General features: G+C 37.8%; 1 protein-coding gene across 1 annotated transcript in view; it reads right to left on the bottom strand.

The window, feature by feature from the left end:
* Positions 1-15,438, bottom strand: part of MED13L (mediator complex subunit 13L) — a gene marked incomplete at its 5' end in the record, with an annotated part of 54,283 nt that extends 38,845 nt beyond the window's left edge. Inside the window, 9 exons of the mRNA XM_029087152.1 lie at positions 775-899; positions 1,318-1,423; positions 2,383-2,605; positions 3,827-4,555; positions 7,217-7,321; positions 8,167-8,329; positions 13,149-13,340; positions 13,729-13,923; positions 15,293-15,438. Of these exons, the coding sequence (XP_028942985.1) occupies positions 775-899; positions 1,318-1,423; positions 2,383-2,605; positions 3,827-4,555; positions 7,217-7,321; positions 8,167-8,329; positions 13,149-13,340; positions 13,729-13,923; positions 15,293-15,438 (1,984 nt within the window). The remainder of the gene's footprint in view (positions 1-774; positions 900-1,317; positions 1,424-2,382; positions 2,606-3,826; positions 4,556-7,216; positions 7,322-8,166; positions 8,330-13,148; positions 13,341-13,728; positions 13,924-15,292) is intronic.
* Positions 15,439-17,661: the final 2,223 nt, after the last annotated feature.

The raw sequence follows: 17,661 nt of genomic DNA, 5'->3' as shown, positions 1-17,661 counted from the left end.
AGAGTGTCATAAACAGACTGTCACAGGGGCAGTATGGATCATTATGGCTGTATTAGATTAAGCCTGAAACCAGTAATTATTCAAATGTTTGCCTTTCTATGGTCTTGATTTTTTCCCCTGGTTATTGATGTAAATGTGTTATTGCTTTTGTATTTCCTAATATTCAGCAGTTATTCCTCTTTGCTGAACAATACTGAAATAAACTGCTCGTAGGAAGAGAAAGAAACATGCTTCAGAGAATTGCTGAAATTCAGTGAGGCTGAATTTATTTTTCTTTGGGCAGCTTCTCAGACAAGTTAAAAGAACAACTCACCAGTTAACGAAACTGGGATCTTTTCCATAACTCTCAAACTAACACTAAATACTGACAAGGGCAAAGGACAGGAAACCAGATGGAATGCATTCAGAAAGCCAATGCACTGCTTGACCTGCGGAAGGATTCTTCTAGCCTGTCTGCAATGACTGGGTCAGTGACTCAGTTGTACACAGGCTCCCCTCATGACTGAAAAACTGTCCAACAACAGAAGCTTTGATGTCACCCAAGTGATCTCCTAATGTTCCTCAACTATACACAGTGATGTTTTCTCTCTTTGATGGATCTCCTGACAGGACACCTGTCCTTGCTAGCAGTTCCTCCTAGTTAAAATCCAAGCCTGCCTACCTGGGAACTCTCCCTGTTGTCTATAACCGCTCCCCACTAGGATTCCATCCCCCTCCTCCATTTATTTGGCTAAGGTTTAAGTCTTCAGAATACTCAGTCCTACAAAGACTTACACCAAGCTCATCTTCATCTGAATTATCAAAGATATTATCTAGATCATGAAGTGATGGAGCCAGATCCGTCACCTGTGTGAGGCTACCAGAGCCTACTCGACCTGCAGCGTTGTCTTGCCGGGTATCTGTCAAAAAGAAAGAGAAAAACACATGGAAAATGAGAGCAAAGTTAAGAAACATAAAATTGTCGTTTTCAGTTTTACTTTTCACTCTGAACAGGAGAAAAGCAAGAGTCACTGAGGCTCCTTTCCTACGATGTAGCTGAGAAATAGCCTTGCAGTCAAGTTTTAAGCAAGCACTGAAGGTCAACCAGGAAAGAATCAAGGTAGCTACTGCTCATTTAATATTCTAAAAAAAACCCAACAAAAAACAAAAACCAAAACCAAACCAAAAAACCAGAATCAAGTTTTTTCCCATCTCAGGAGCTGTCTGTAGCTCTCAAGATACAGTAAAATGCTCAGTATGTGATTTTCCCTTTCAGATTTTATTGCAGAGCTTTAAGCATTTTTGCTTTGCAGAGCGAATTAAGGAGCTTTTACTCACCAGTCTTAGGAGCAGAACTGAAAATAGACATGGCATCTTTTCCATCAGGAACTGGTGTGGAATGACCCGGTGTGGAGATTTCCTTGGTACCAATTCCATCTTCTGACTATACAAAAAATCCAAGAGTTTTTAATGGACGTTAATTTAATTACCTAAGAACAGCTGTTTTCCTATGTCAAGCCAAACTCAGAGCTCTGGATTCAGTGCTTTGAGAACATTTAAGAAGGGAAAAGAATAAAGTTGTCTGCTGCTTATCAGGAAAAACATGATGTAACGTATCATTGTCTATGATTTGCAAAGGATTCCACATACATCAGCTAACTCTGACAGCCAGTACTGATAATTAGCCACCTCCATTGCTCTAGAAAGCCCATCTAGAATTTTAATTATGGTGGCTACTCTGACAAGAACAAATGAGTGAGTAGCCAGACAATGAAACAGCTCCATAATGAATGAGGGCTGCGTACAGGGCTGGTGATGAACAAAGAATGATGATCAAATTGTTTTCTTTCACATCTGGAAGAACATCTCTAAGTAAATGTTTAAAGTGTCCCTGCCACAAATCCTCTCAGCAGAAGGCTACACTAATTTTGCCCAAGGGAAGAAAAATAAACTTGGGTTGAAGAGCTCTGAGCTTTGCAGTGAGGTGATATGTCAAGCTGTAGCAAGCAAGGAGGAAAAAACAAACAAACAAAAAAAAGCCCAGCAAATTCTTTCATCTCTACATGTGAATATAAGGCTCAAAGTATTTTATTTCTTAGCTGAAATCTGGAACCTGCTGCTGGACAAGCTGGATATACATAAACAGGAAATACTCCTTGCAACAGCAGTGTTCTCACATACAAACAGGTTCAGAGGGATGTCAGCAAATACAAGTTCAAAAATATCACAGTGAAACAAAGTTTTTTCCTGTGAGCTTGTGCAGGAAGAAATACAGAATCTCTCTGATTTTGATCTGTGGAACAGGCTTGTGTCTTCCCAAGAGCTGCAGAGCAAATACTGTGCTACAGGACTTTTAAGTCACAGAAGAATATTAATGATAAAGATTCTGGATTTAAATATTACCTTGATCTTCTTCAAAGGATCTTTCTCAGCCCCAAGTTTGCATTTTTTACTGCCAGTGAAGCTGTACTTTATATCACCATCTTCAAAAGTGTAAGGATCACTAGCATCCCCCAGGCCTTCTCCAGGTGGTTGTATTAGAGGCAAGGGGTCAAGATAGTTCAGTGTCTGCACTGGTTTCTGCTCTTCCAAAATTTTAAACCGTTTATTAGGTTGTCCTAAGAGCCTGAAAGTAAAAATAAACAAGCAAACAAAGGCATCATGAAACAAAACAAACATAACTTACAGCAGAGAAAAAGAACAGCCCTTAAGACCTGTAGCTGTCACACAAAAATACAACCCAGGGTTCACTCCACCCCCTCTGATCTCTCAGAAATACGTTTTTTCCTCAAGTAAATGATGCACTTGCCTACATTTAGTATCAAACATTTTGTTGTATTAAGAACTTCTACTTTGGGACACCAAATAAAGAATTAATCTTGTCACTATATAAATAAAACCACTCTAACGTACACATAACCTTTTCAGCCTAGCAAACTCCATTATAATTACTAAAATCAATGTCATAACTCAGAAATCGTTCCTCAATTAATTTTAACCTATACATTTTCACTAACTACTCGCTTTGGTACATTTCTTCTGCACGTTGTCAGAATGCAAAAGTAAATTTTAGGTTGGTATAAAATTAATTCAAATTCTCATGCCAAAGTTAAAATAAACAAACAAATAAATAATCTTCACATAAAAGGTAATTCATGTTTAAAAAAATTAAAAAGAAAGAGACAGCTAAAATTCCTTAAAATCCAGGTAGTTCATGTTCTTCACTAAGGAAGATACAGTAGCTTTTCTAAAGTAGCATTTACAAAAGGTTATAATTTGCTCTGTCTGTTTACAGACCAGAGACCCTGTTAGGGTTTTTCAGTTTCAATCCTACAAAGTTAACAGCAAAGCTGCCAATGAAGATGTGACAATGGGTTTACAAAAAAGCACAATATAGTATCAGCTACTACTTACAGAAAGCATGGTCCAGTGCAATTTTAAACCCCCACAATTGGACAAACCACAATTAATTGCCTCTACAGTGCCATAAACAGAATTTAATTAAAACCAAGCACTTATGTGGCTGGAAGGTTGTGTAACTAAACACAGATTTTCTTTTTTTAAATGATCAGAAGACATAAGCCTAATAAAGCTCTTACACTTGCTCAAATTATTGTGATATAGGTTATAAAAAGATTTATCAGTTCTTATAATGTCCAACAGAAAAAAAAATAAGGCCTAGTACAATAGCACATTCCTATGTTTTAATATTTAATGTCATCTCCAGCATACGTCATCTGTGACGTTACAGTGAAGCCTTCTACTTGCTTCAGTTTCAGCTGAGCACAGAATTTGGCCATGCTCATAATTTAATAAAGCCAACACTCAGATCAGTTTGTGCTCTCACCTTTTCAGCGCAGTGCTGTCCGAGTTTATTTCCATCTTGGCATCGTATCTCTCACATGGAAGATCTGGTGGCCTGAACTCTGGATCGTCACTCGCTGGGAGACTGTAGGTTCTCCACATATCTACTGACTCATTGTTCTGAATGATCCCACAGTATAATGCTGTCTCACTGACCTCTGCCATCAGAGGCAACCTCTGTCCAACAAGGACTGTCCTGTCATCTAAGCTGGGCAACGGCTGCAGCTCCAGCCCACTGCCATAGAGTGCTGGGTTTACAGGTACGGAAGGTGGATCCAGGTTCTCTGCCTCCTGACCTCTTGGCTGGGGACTAAGTGTGGGAGGCAGAGGGGACGTTGGGGAATGGGGTGAATCCATAGGATTCATATTCATTTGCTTGCCCGGATTTCTAGCAGATATAGAGAGCGGCTTCTCGTATTTTCTGGAATTAGGGACTTCTAAAGAGGGCTCCATTCCAGCTAATCCCAGTTTCTGCCCTGATGTGTCCTGCTCCATGCATAGCTCTTCAGTCACAGAGGGCCGATGGTGAAATGGCATCATAGGCCTCTTCTGCAGTTTATCTCCTTTTTCCTGTCTCTCTGTTGTTTTGTGCTTTGAAGAGGCGGGAGGTGGCAATGATGAAGATGATGATGTTCCCACACTGAATCCTGGCTGATTTATCGTTGGGGGACGGCTGGAGCCAGCAGCACACCGCTGTTTGAAAACCTTGTGCCTGAAAGCAGAGGCAGAAACAAGTCACTGCATGGTTTACACAGTTATCTGATCTAATGGGGGGAAAAAAACCCAAACCCCAAACAAGAAATCTAATGTGTATTCCTGATCTCTTAACAGATTCTGGAATGGTCATATGATCTGGATTGGGTCCTTCAAGATCACTTGGCTGCAGTTTCTCTGACCTATAGAATGGAAAATTACAGTCTCCAGAAAATAGCATTCAAAGGCAAGATTTAATGTTTATAAAAGCTTAGTACTGCTCAGATGGAAGGTCATGTAACAAAACAAATCCAAGCTACTGTTGTTTTCATTCCTCTAAAGAGAGATAGCCCTTCAAATAAAATGATTGCTGCGGAACTACACCACTACTCTCGCACACTCCTGAGCATCTGTTACCAAAGATACAGATCAGAATTGTTTTAGTTACGTTCACAGATGCAATAGAGAGCAGGACGCTTTCCTGGCAGTTTCCTCCTCCATATCAGGTAAGGAAAAAGAAGTACAACTCTAGTCCAAAAACAAAAATAAAAGAAAGAAAACCACCAAAAACAAAACAAAAAAGCAACTACCAGCTGGTGAAGAAAGCACAAACAAATATACTAAAATATTCAAAACAAAAAAATGCAGTAACATAACAAATTTATTACTGGCTCTATATTAAAATATGGGTTTTTTCAATTTGTACCCAGTATCTTTAAGATTGGGAAGCACAGGACTGAATTTCAGTATTTCAGGTACTGCTAAACAGTATTTTCACCATCTAGCTGATGGTCCTCCCAAGGACGTTACAACAGGGACGTCTAACTCTGGCCATATTTTTATTGGCCTTTTTTTTCGGTTTGGAATTTTTTTATTTAGCTGTTTGTTTGGTTTTGTTAAGCTCAGCAGAAACTGAAAGACATATTGTGCTTTATATTTATATCTGTTTTAAAGTCAAATACCATTTCAAAATAAATCACTCCATTCCTATTTTTGTTTATAAACAACAGTATCTAGGACAGCAATAAAACATTTCCAGACATGTAACATGCTTCTTACTCACAAAGATAAACGACATTATCGCAAGTAAAGTGGACTGCTTGATGGAAGAAAACTAATTCTGCTTTTATGACTTAGCTATGAAAACATCTCAGTTTTATAGCACCCAGTGGCTGTCAAATGGCACAAACACAACTTCTTGTACTTGCTACATCTTTTACGTGTAACCATCCGTGTTGTGTGGGATTGTCCTGCCCTTCTTCGTGGGCTTTGCTGTTATCAGGACACGTTGCAAATTCTCTGCCACAGCAGATGGTCTTTAGCTGCTATGACCCGTAACGTGGAGCTAATGCCCTGGTGACTGAAGATTTGCCTTAAGCATGTTCTTGTAACATTTCATTGACTTAATTCTCCATCGTTCACTCTATTTTAACTTACTGCAGAAAATTATTTTAGACATTCTGTTCTTCAACACATAAAGTTAGGTCTGTAGAAGATTGAATTTGATGCTGAGTACCAGACAACCCTGTAAGACTCCAAATTTAAGATCAAACCTTGATATTAATACTCTAATTTATGCAATACATATAATGGGCACAGTAATGACTAAAACAATGTCTATATAACAGTAGCTGTGCAGTTTCTGCAGCTACACACAAAATTTTCACTTCAAGCATAATGTTTTAGTTTCCCAGTTGCTGTGTTTACTAACTCCAGCATGATGTAGTTATCACTGGAGGTGACAGGAGAGGGGGGAGGCAGGGGAAAAACATTGCAAAGGAGTTAGTATAGCACAATTAGTGTTTCTGTTTGATCATACAAATGACATTTACATCTCCGAATACTTAAGGAATAATATCTTTAGGTCATAAAAACATCTTTATCATTCTTATAAGTAGATGGCGACCTTAAGAATTAAAAATGTCAATAAAATCTGATTCACAGAACTATTTCACTGCAAACTGTTTGGTTTTGGTTTTTTTTCCTAGCCCAGTAACATCTCTCTGATAATTTTAAGAATGTTAAGCAGAACTGGTGGTGCTGGTTTGCCTTACCTGAGTGATTAGCACTGGAACTTTAAGCATTCATCAAAGATGACAGATAATTTAATAAACTCTTAAAGTGTTTGTGTAAGTGAGTTGTGATTTCTTTTTGATCAGTTGACAGTGGATGATCATGCTGCAAAGGTTTTATATTCTCTTGGGTGTTTTTTGGTGTCAGATGAATCATGGCAGACTGACAAGAGGTACATGGAGTAGAGTGATTCTCAGGGAATCCCTCAGCCCTCCACACAGGGACAGTAGCACTCTCCCTTCTATCAGGATGCTCTGAAAATTAGGCAGCTTCTGCCCTTCTTCATCATGAGTCTGAGTACTCCAGACTTTAAAGCTCACATTTCTGAAAAGCTTGAAGGATGAGTTCATTATGAAAACGAAATGTTTGAGTGACTGCAGCCCCCATTCTCTATTCTAAGATCATTTTTTCCACTCAAGTTGACTACTGCAAGTGGCAATGATATGAGATGCATATTAATCACCTGAATATGAGTGATGATCACAGTTTTGATATTAGAGCTTCCTCTTCTCTCAGCTAAAACATACTCCCTTTTCTAAGTGAACCTTCGTCTGAATTGAACAGAGCTCTTCCAATATGATAAATGTTCACTCTCTTCAAAGCTCACCTGGAACAAGAACAACTGACTCTTTGGACTGGATCCACAAAATCCCAAGAAACAGGATTGTTAGGAACTTCCTCTTCCAAATTTGCAGTTGTCATTTGATTCCTCCTGAAGAAGATAAAATTATTTAAGTAGTTATTACCTTTTGTAAAACGTAATTTTAAACCACTTTTGTGTAAATTCACAAATGTTCTCCTCAAATAAATTCCTTCTACTTCACCTTTGCAATAGAATTATGTATTTAACAGTAGCTCCCCCTACTATTCCTTAAAACTTACAGTTTGATTTACATGGGAGGGTGGTACCAGCTCTACATCAGAGAGCTCTGTCTGGAGTTTGAGCGCAAGAAGCAAGTGGCAAACAATTTAAACTGAATCTGGAAATTCTTTTGACATATCCAATGAGGATATTGCATGGAAATAGTGAAAAATGAAGATTTCGGGGCACGCTAGGCCATAAATATACTTGAAATCTCCAGTAATAAAGGCCTACAATACTAACAACATGAATTTACCATATCCTTGTCAATTGGAATTGTAGTCTAACACGTGTAATGTATAATGCCTTACAAATATTACCCTTCGAGTTCTAAATATCAAATCTATACTGTTTCTTCTTCAGTCACTCAACTTTCAGTCTAGTAACTACAACTGGAGCTAGAAACTGCAATCAATAAATCTGAAAGCATCTAGCTGAAGGCACATATTATAGATTTGTAACCTCAAAGACTGTCATAATTAAGATACACAACTGCAAACACAACGTTAATTATTAGGAGTTTGCAGCCAAACACAGTAACAAATTTTCTTTGTCAATGCTGTTCTGTATCATTAGCTTTGATTAGTGGCAAAAGAATTCTATGAGGAATAACATTATCTAAGGGAAAACCATTACAATTTGAACTATACACTATATGCAATTAATGAACAAAACCATCAGGACTACTGCCTTACTTGGACTGTGACCTGTTGAGAATGCATTCCTTCCAGACACGGTGAACCATATGATTGTGAAATTTTGGAGTAATCTTGCCTGATTTCTTCGGACTGTGTACACTGACCGTCCCCTCCTGCACAGCTGAATGGCTGATACTGCTCTGAGAGCATCCACTTTCTCCTGCAATGTAAATTAAACATTAATGCTACAGCCGTTCTTAATATTCACATTTGATAATTTCTCCTGAAAAGAGTTTCCCTCTTATAAGGCTGCTGACAACACAGATGTTCACATTCACTAGGAAATGCTTAAAGCATCATTATAAAAGACAGAATGAACTACATTTCAAAGCAATGCTTACCTTTGGGGTAACAAAGACAGCACTAGGTTATACCAGGTACAAGAGTCGTGCGAGTACTGCACCTCGCCTGAGAGAATATCCTCCACCACTTAAACGGAGGGGGTTTAGATACCCCTACAGCTTTGTACTGAATCACTAAGGAACAATGCAGATAGGTAGAGGTTTTTTCCAAATTATCCTGGATGTTAAACTTGAATTTATATAGTCTTTGGTCAGTTGCTTTAATGACTAAATTTATTAAAATATGGATGGTTCTAAAAATATCTATTTAAGAAAATCAGTAATTGACAGAGACTATTTCAAAGCAAGAATCACTTCTTTATGTTCAAGATAAAACTTCACTGAAGAAATGAATGGATTAGTGTGATGCTATTTCTGTCTAATATGCTTGAACTGAAATACCAGAATCAAACCTTGCTTTGGTAAAATCTTCCAGTTGAAATGCAGACCACTACAGAAACTGTTCACCACTTGATCATTAGTATATACTAATAACTCAGTATGTGAGCTTCTCTGTAATGCTCTATGATTATCAAAGAGAACAAATGAAGATATTACTTCAACATGTTAATAGCCTGAAAAACTGATCTACATTCTGCACTTCATTTCCTTCTGTCTGTGATGCAGAAATCTTACCAGCTATTATATAAGCAGATGTTTCTTTTCCTACTATGAAATATGGTTTTGTTTTAGATTAACTGAAATCTATCTAACACGATCTTCTTTACAAACACAAACTACAGCAGTAGAGGGAGCTTTAGGTTCGTTTGGCCTGGCGAGTGAGTAACACTTCTCTGTGCTCTGGATGGAAAGTAGGTAAGGATATGCTGCATTTTAACAAGGTCAAATCAGTGTACAGAACATTTCGTCCTGTCTGACGCAATTTAAGAAGCCTTAAGAATGAAATGCTAAAGGATTCACTGCTATACATCACTGATCTAACAAGGTATTTCTGCTGATTTCTGTTAGGTGACTTTCAAAATACAACTTTTAACATTGTGCACAAGCTGCCTAACCCTGGAACTTCTTTGATTCTTTGTGCTTATTTTTTTTTCCTCCAGTTAGAAGTTCTCTGATTCTCTTTTTGTAAAAAAATTCTAATTAATAAAGAGGCAGACAAATAAATAAATCTGACATACTGAGGTTGGTGGCTCTAAGTGGCTTTCGAATGTTCTACAACATTGTGAATTTAACAAATGATTAAAAAAAAAAAAACAGATCAAAACTTCAGAATTAGCAAATCTGTCCTTTCGCAGGGGAGAGGTATGTGTACATATAAACAAATGTGAAGCACACACATATACATTGAATGTGTCATAGCAGGACAGTTAAAACTGCCAAGGGGCTGGGGGGGTGGGGGGAAGTACAATGGAAATGGAAGGTTGGAAGATATGAGAAGATAACCAAGGAGCTACCAGAGCTTTCAAGTTACATTTGAGTGCAGTAACTATTGTTTTCCAAAATCCTGTAGGATTTTTATACTGTACAGTACAGCAACACAAGGCATAACATGAAACAGAATTTTTCAGCAAGCAAAAACATTTTGTTCTCATCCAGCGACATTAATTCTCACCCATGAAAATCACTAACAATACTGGGACACACAGTTCCAGAATTGTGTTACAACTCTGTCATATAATGGTATAAATACTGGAGGACACAACCAGCCACACACCAGAGGTCACTTCACAATCCCTACCGTGCTGTTTGTTTTACACGTGAGCCATTCTCTCTAGTGTCAGTAGCAATTTGTTTTACCACATCCTTTAGACATAATCATGGAAAATATGGTTGAAAGAGACCTGAAGAGAGCACCTAGTCCATCCCTTGCTTCAAAGCTGGATCAATATATTTGACTAACCTGTTCTTTGAAAAGAAACAAAACCCCCCAAAACCCCAACTCAGCTAATGGAAATTCTGTAGCTTCCCACCAGCCAATTTCCTCCAACACTTCATTATCCTTCCTCAGAGAAAGTTTTGCCTCATGTTTAACCTAGTTTTGCCTTGCTCCAGTTTAGGTTCATTACATTTTGGTTGCAGAGAAAAGATGATTCTTTTTCTCCTTTTATGTCTCTGAAGACTGTTAGACCACCTCTCCTTCAAACTTCTCTAGACTAAACAAGCTCAATTCTTTCCATCTCTTCCTGTAGGTCTTGTTTGCAAAATAATAGTTCGTCCTGTACTTTTCTGAACTCCATCCAATTTGTCCACATCTTTAAGCATTCAAAACCACATTTTTACAAGTATGGGGAAGAAATGAAGTATTATTCATGTGTCTCAGACTAATCCAGTTTATGTATCCCATGCACTGATTCTGATCTGCACGACATTTTTCAAGGTCTTTTAAAATGGTGTATGATAAAATATAAAGGAATCTTTTCATTACTCACTGGAGAGGCACCCCTCTGACACCATTTCATATTGCCCTCAAACAATAGCAGAGATCAAACAGACACCATGACTGCCAGATTGGACAATATGAACATTTTTTAAATACTAATAGTTTATAAATATTCTAAAATAGAATCCCCTTCTGATACTGTACAAGTTTTAACAGGGATCTGAAAAATTTAAAAATACAATAACACATTGAAATATGCAGCAATATTGCAATAGAGATGGCAATTTAGAAGTCAACTATCTTGCTTCAGTTAGTTACTAATAAACATTTTGCTTATTTTAACTATCAGATGCCTTGAAAAATACTATTCAAAAAGGATTTAAATCTCACATTCTATATTATTAGCAGTAAATACTAAATACTTTGATTGTCTTCATATACAGGCACTGTTCATGGACAAGTGAATCCAAACCAATACTTCCATGGCAGTGAAGCCAATGATGACTGGTTTTCTTTGGCTCTGCACCAAGATTGATCCTCTTGATGTGACAGAACTACCTAATAAAGGCTGAGCTGGCTTGGTAGCTCCTTAAACCTCAGTGAGGGTCTAACAAGGATTCTTTATCCCCATCTGCCTGCACAGTCTCACAGAAACTTGAAGGAACTTCATGTCTTCGACACTTCTACTGCTCTATGAATTTGACAAGCACAAGTTCAAGCAGAAGAAGGCTGCCCAGTGGTGAGTGGAGTCTCTAAATCATTTTCCTGATGTGACTCAAGTCAGAGAATCTTTTGTGAACTGAGAACTCAATTCCAAATAATAGTCATTTGCAAAGCATAAAACATGCCAGTGCTTGTGAAATTATTATTAATAAAGGTTACAAGGAGAGGCTGAGAAACCTGGGGGAGGAATCTTATCAATGTAGACAAATACCTGACAGGGAGAATAGAGAGGACACAACCATGGGTGTCCAGCGAAGAGGCAATGGGCCTAAACTGAAATACAGGAAACTCCATTTAAACAGAAGAACAAACTCTGGAACAGGTTGCCCAGAGAGGTTGTGGAGTCTCCATCCTCAGCGATATTCAAAACCTGATCGGACAATGTCCTGAGCAACCTGCTCTGCCTGACCCTGCTTTGAGCAGCAGGTAAGATAAGACAATCTCCGAAGGTCCCTTCCAACCTCAACTATCTTCTAATTGTTATTGACTGCCAAATTACACAGAAAAAATAAATAATTAGTTGTAAACATGCCTTAAGAACATTTTTTGAGGGGAGAAAAAAAATCACTGAATTTATTTTTTCTACATCAGATTTTTTTTCTTTATTATCTTAGAAGTTTGCACTCAAACAGATGTTTGACTCCCCTATTCCTTAGTTCTCATTTGAAATTGTAGTCCTGAATTCATTACAGCATAAACACAGTGACAGCAATTAATCTTAAGGTCTTGTCTGTATTCCAGATGATGACAGGTTATAGATATTCATTTTCATTTCTGAGGATCAACGGGATACATGTATTCATCTCAATTAAGCAAGATTTTAAGGATCTAGTACCCCACATTCCAAGCATTCAGATGGCTTCTGAGATCAGACCTACTATGGATCCAAATGCTTGAAAGGGGCATATTCTATCCAGACAAAACACGTAGCTCACTTGCAAATATTAAGCAGCACTCTGTTTGCAATCTGCATATCATGCAAGCCTAAGTCAGGCCTCGTTTGGGAAACCAAGCTCCTCATTATTCCAGAGACTTACGCATTTCTTTTGAATGGCCCTTAATTAAAACCCCACTGTGTTGGGCAAAACTAGTAGCTAGCATTTCCAAATTTCTATTATACCAAGATGAACGCTTCGTTAAGTGCTGTATTTCCAGCTCTTTACAAAAAAGAGCTACATACTCTTGTATATTCACAGTCCTCTCGTGCCACAATGCATCAATATCCTCCTCCCATCTCAACACATGAAAACAAACACTTCATAAACGCTGGCAAAATCTGTCTCAAACACTGCCAGAATCTAGTCTCTCAGGTACTCGCACTACTGCACAAAGACAATGCAGTTATAGAAAATGGAGCTTAACTGAATTCACCAAGTTTTGATTAAAGATGTGTCTCCTTCAGGGGTGTTTAAAGCATTGTCTTTCATTTACTACAGACCTACAGAAAAAGTCCTCTCCTAACTTTCAGTCTGTTGCTGGTCTTTAATCTGCTACCATTCACATACTTATCCTCACTTACCATGAGCTGTGTGAAAATAAAAGATTAACTCCAGCCTCACAAATTTCTTGCTTACCCATAACAGCCTGCTCTGGAGAAGTAGGTGGCGTGAGCGGCATCCCACAGGTACTAGCAGGATCTTTCACGCTTCCAAGCCCCTGCTGTCCCACATTTATATGGCCTCCAGTATTGGCAGTGTTGTGTGACATGGGGATGTCACTCTGGGAGATGAGAACAAAGGCTGAAGGATACACCATCCTTACACCACCTACAAAGAAATGGAAAAATACAAATCTGAAATATACCTTATGATATTCAGCAGCCCTAGCTGCTTCAACTTGTTTTCAATGTCAATTAGACAAAACTTATCATCTGAAATATAAAGAGCTAAGAAATTTTAGACACTAATATACACCTAACCCTCTATAACCAGTACAGAGCTGAAACAAGTAGCTTGATGCTGTGAATAATAGCATGTGGGATACAGGGAGTACAAAAGCTCGAGGCAAGATAACTAGTCAGATGTTCCAGTGCCAGGAGAGCTACAAGAGAAGATAGGAAAATTATAATGGTTGTTTCTGATTAATTAGATTTTTTTTTTTTTTTTTAAATCATGTGGAGGAAAAGAATCCTTCAGGCAGAATCCTGAAACTTACCAACAATGACTTCAACTGCCACAGGGAAATCGTTGTCATATCCCAACTCTTCCTCCTCTTTCATCCCTTCTTTTTTCTTCAGCACCATAGGGTAAAAATACTGCCATTCCTCCATCAATTTACGAGTTGCTGGGTCTGACATCTTGTATGACTGGCCCGTGAGGGTACCATTTAAACCATAAGGACTCACCAAAACTGCAAAGTAAGAACAACAGTCCCTGCAGGATGTGCATTTCAGCCATGTATCAGCCAGGCTCTGCCTCCCTGGCTGGAGTCACTGTTCCATTCGCATGTTGATTCCCTGTCTTTAGGGAAAGCTACTGCAAAATCAGGTAAGGGTGTGAATTTCAAGCGACGTTACACTGCACCAGCTTCCTGTACATCCATCCTTACTGAGCTAAAAATGGCCCTTTTTGCAGTTTAGTTTAGTAATTTCCACAATGAACTTATTATCTAAGTGTAGATAACACTCGCTATGGCCAAGGGATGACCATACATGGCAATAAGAGAGGACAGACACTCAGCAACAGGGATTTTACCAGGAACATATGGTATTAGAGACTTCTCAGCATTAAAAAGATGATAATACCTGAAGACAATGACAGTCATGACAAATAAGGAGAACTAATTGCTCAACAACAGGTATTTCTATTCAGACTCAGTTTTGCTTTCAGTTGTATTTGATTTGAGAGTAATGAATTTAGCTCACTGAAATGAAACCTTTTATGATTTAAATGTCTGAGCCTCTGTCAAAACTTTACATTTAATAACAAAATGTTTTTCAATAAAGCCTCTATAAATTAATGTCTCTGTAAATGCTCATTTTATAGTCTCTGGGTGTTTCTTTACTGCATGTTTAATTTTATAAAAATTTATTGTTTTAATTGCTTTGAAATGATGATTACAGACAGTAGTGAAGACAGTGTAACTCAGTGACTCAAATATTCTTCAATTTTTTTGACGTAGAGTGTTGCACCACAATTGCATCATGAATTTAATAAGTCATTAACTTAATTCTATAAACCCCTAATTTCTTACACTGGCAAATAAACAGTCACAGATACTTCAAGTTTTTCATTGTTTCTGATGCATTTTCACACACATCTTTGCAAATAAAAATAAAAAGTTGGCAATCTATGAATGAAAAGTACTCCTGAGTTAGATAAGCTTAGTATTTGTATTCACACAGCACTGAAGTTACAGATTTGAGCCCACTGATCTAGATACCACGTAAGAAAATCAAATCAGGGCACTCACTTTCTTAAATAATAAGTTTTTTTTAAACAAAAATGATTAATATCTTTGTTTCATTTAGTATATGCATGTAGCTTTATAACCAAGGTTAACAAATAGAAAGGTTTGGAAAATTCCCATACAATTTATGGCTGACTCCAGTGCTGAAGTCCTGGCAACATTTCCCTTATGTCTACAACTTTCTGAAGAGCAAATCAAGCTATTTGAAGAGTTACTTAATCTCACTTTATTCCTCTCTGAAGATAACATCACCAGGAGCAAAGTCCTCGCCACACAGGAGCGAGGTTCAGCACACAAAGTTCCACCTTACCTTGGAAGGGCGAGGGGGAGGACTGGGCCATATGGATATGCTCTTCGTTGATCAGGTAGATTGGCTGGTGCTGAGCAATCTCCACACTTGTGCACACATTGCTTTCCCCGTGAAGGAAGAATGTGAAGGCACATGACAAATGTTCACTGGAGAAGGGGGAAGACAAACGAGAAACAGATTTATTAGCATGTTAATGAACTCATAGGAGGCAGTGATTCCAGAGCCTTAGAGGCCAAATCTATACTCCTTGGTTTTGTCACTTGTGGCTGCTGAGCACAGGTTCATTGACTGATTGATATTCATATACGACAGAATGACTTGCCACTGGGCAACTATCTGACAATGCTGGCACCCATCTCAAGGATTTGTTTTCCTACTTGTTTCAATTAATGAGATCATTACCAACAAATGGGATTTTAACCAAGATTCTAGTAGTAAAAGTAAGGGTCTTCAGAAAGAAAAAGGAATTATTTAAAATTCACTTTGCAATGGGTTCTAGCTGGAAAGGAATAAAAAAGGAATAGGAAAGATGTTTGTCTAACGCCTCAGGAGAAACTCCCTTAAAGAAAATAAAAGCACATGAATATTACAAAAAGCCGATGGTTGTCGAAGATGAACCGTGGATGTGCCACTCACGATTAAACTTAATTTGAAATGAATGGTATTTAAAATGTTCCCACTTTATTCTACCCATAGAACGATCTCCCATCATAGCTAACTATTTGCTTAAACATTCCTTGCCACAAAGCCACAAGAAAAACAAAACAAAACACATTTCATGCTTTTTATCATCATTTTAATCAACTAAAAATTTACAGAGCTGAAGTGGTAATTACGCAGTAATTTCTCTGTCCAATACAATAGCTGCTCACAGGTTTATAACCGATGGCTTTGGCACTGGGCCAGCCATAATGTAACTGGTATTTTAAAGATAGCTCTTAACTACCTTCACCAAAAAGAAATAACACAGGCAACTACAGCAGTTTCATTTAGTATTTAAGTCAACCAACTGCTCCCCTACTGTCAATGATTGTTAAACAAAGGCACTGATGGTCTAGAATAGGAAGCTGCTTTAATCTCACTACATCTCTGAAGGATTCTACACATTGTGTAAAGCAACTTTTTGTCCTGTACTAGGAGTTACTCCTTGGTGAGCCTCAAATGCTACTCACAAAACAAACAAACAAAAAAACCACACCAAACAAACCAAACACAGAAAATGGTCAGTTGAGAAAAATCTGGAGAGAAAAGGCTACTTAAATGACAAATAACAATTAGACTTCCCTGGTGCTACCATCCTGTATTCACAAGTACTTTGTAGCAATCATTTAATTCCATGAAATAAAAGGTTTAATTAGATTTCCATTTTCACAAGGGAAAGAAGTTTCACTATCACTAGTGTTGCAGAAGTAAACTGATCATTATTTTACATGGGGAGAAGGAGGGAAAGGACATGGGACAAAATGGATCATAGATTCCAGGTATTTCTATCCAGCTATGGCCCCACAAAGAAAAACAAATCCGTTCATGTTCAAACAAAAAAATAGATAAATAGAAGAATGGATTTCTGTGCACATGGGAAATATAAAAATAAAAGAAAACCCAACTATCTAATCAAAACCTATTAGCTTCCTTACACAGGATGATAGCCCTTAATATAAAAAAGGTCTTAATAAATAAAGAAAAGATGAGAAATCTGGTCTAAGATCAAGCGGGGATAATCTCTGCAAAGAGTTCAGCATGCAGCAGGGCAGCCTTTCTAAAGCAGAGAGCAAAGCTATTTGTAAAGCAGTCATTTTCAACTCCTGTCTTTAGGATATCACACAGAAATCCTCCCGATTCCACAAGCTTCCTACAGTGTCTGACTGTGAAAGTCTTGCTTGTCTTCTATTGAACTGAAGAAAAAACCAGCCTTCTGGGACCACACAGGGACTCCTTCAAGCCTCTTGCAAAGTGGTCTGGCATGAACAAATCACCTGCAACCTTATGCAACATTCACAGCTATCCCTAAACATTGTCAGAGTAAGAAATAGACAAAATCAGAGCTTTAAGTAGAAAAGATCTATTTGTTTTTGCAGGGAAGAGAAGGCATGCCACTAACTTTTTCAACTGAGAATCAGCTAAAACCAAAATTAATAATTAAATTTAAAAAATAATAATTAAACAGCCTCGGAGTAAAAGCGTATACAAGTAATTACAGGAAAGAAGACACACAAATACAATATTAGCCCTTTTTTTCCCTGCAAATACGACAGATTAAAGAATAATAGTAATGAATATTACCACTCCTGACCAGCAATAAATACTTTATTAGTAAAAGGGGGATTATTTCTAGCACTGGATCTGAAGTCAATCATGCTCAGCTATAG

Source organism: Antrostomus carolinensis, unplaced genomic scaffold (genome assembly GCF_000700745.2).
Source record: "Antrostomus carolinensis isolate BGI_N321 unplaced genomic scaffold, ASM70074v2 scaffold1831, whole genome shotgun sequence".
Taxonomy (NCBI): domain Eukaryota; kingdom Metazoa; phylum Chordata; class Aves; order Caprimulgiformes; family Caprimulgidae; genus Antrostomus; species Antrostomus carolinensis.
This window is presented reverse-complemented; position numbering and strand designations above follow the sequence as displayed.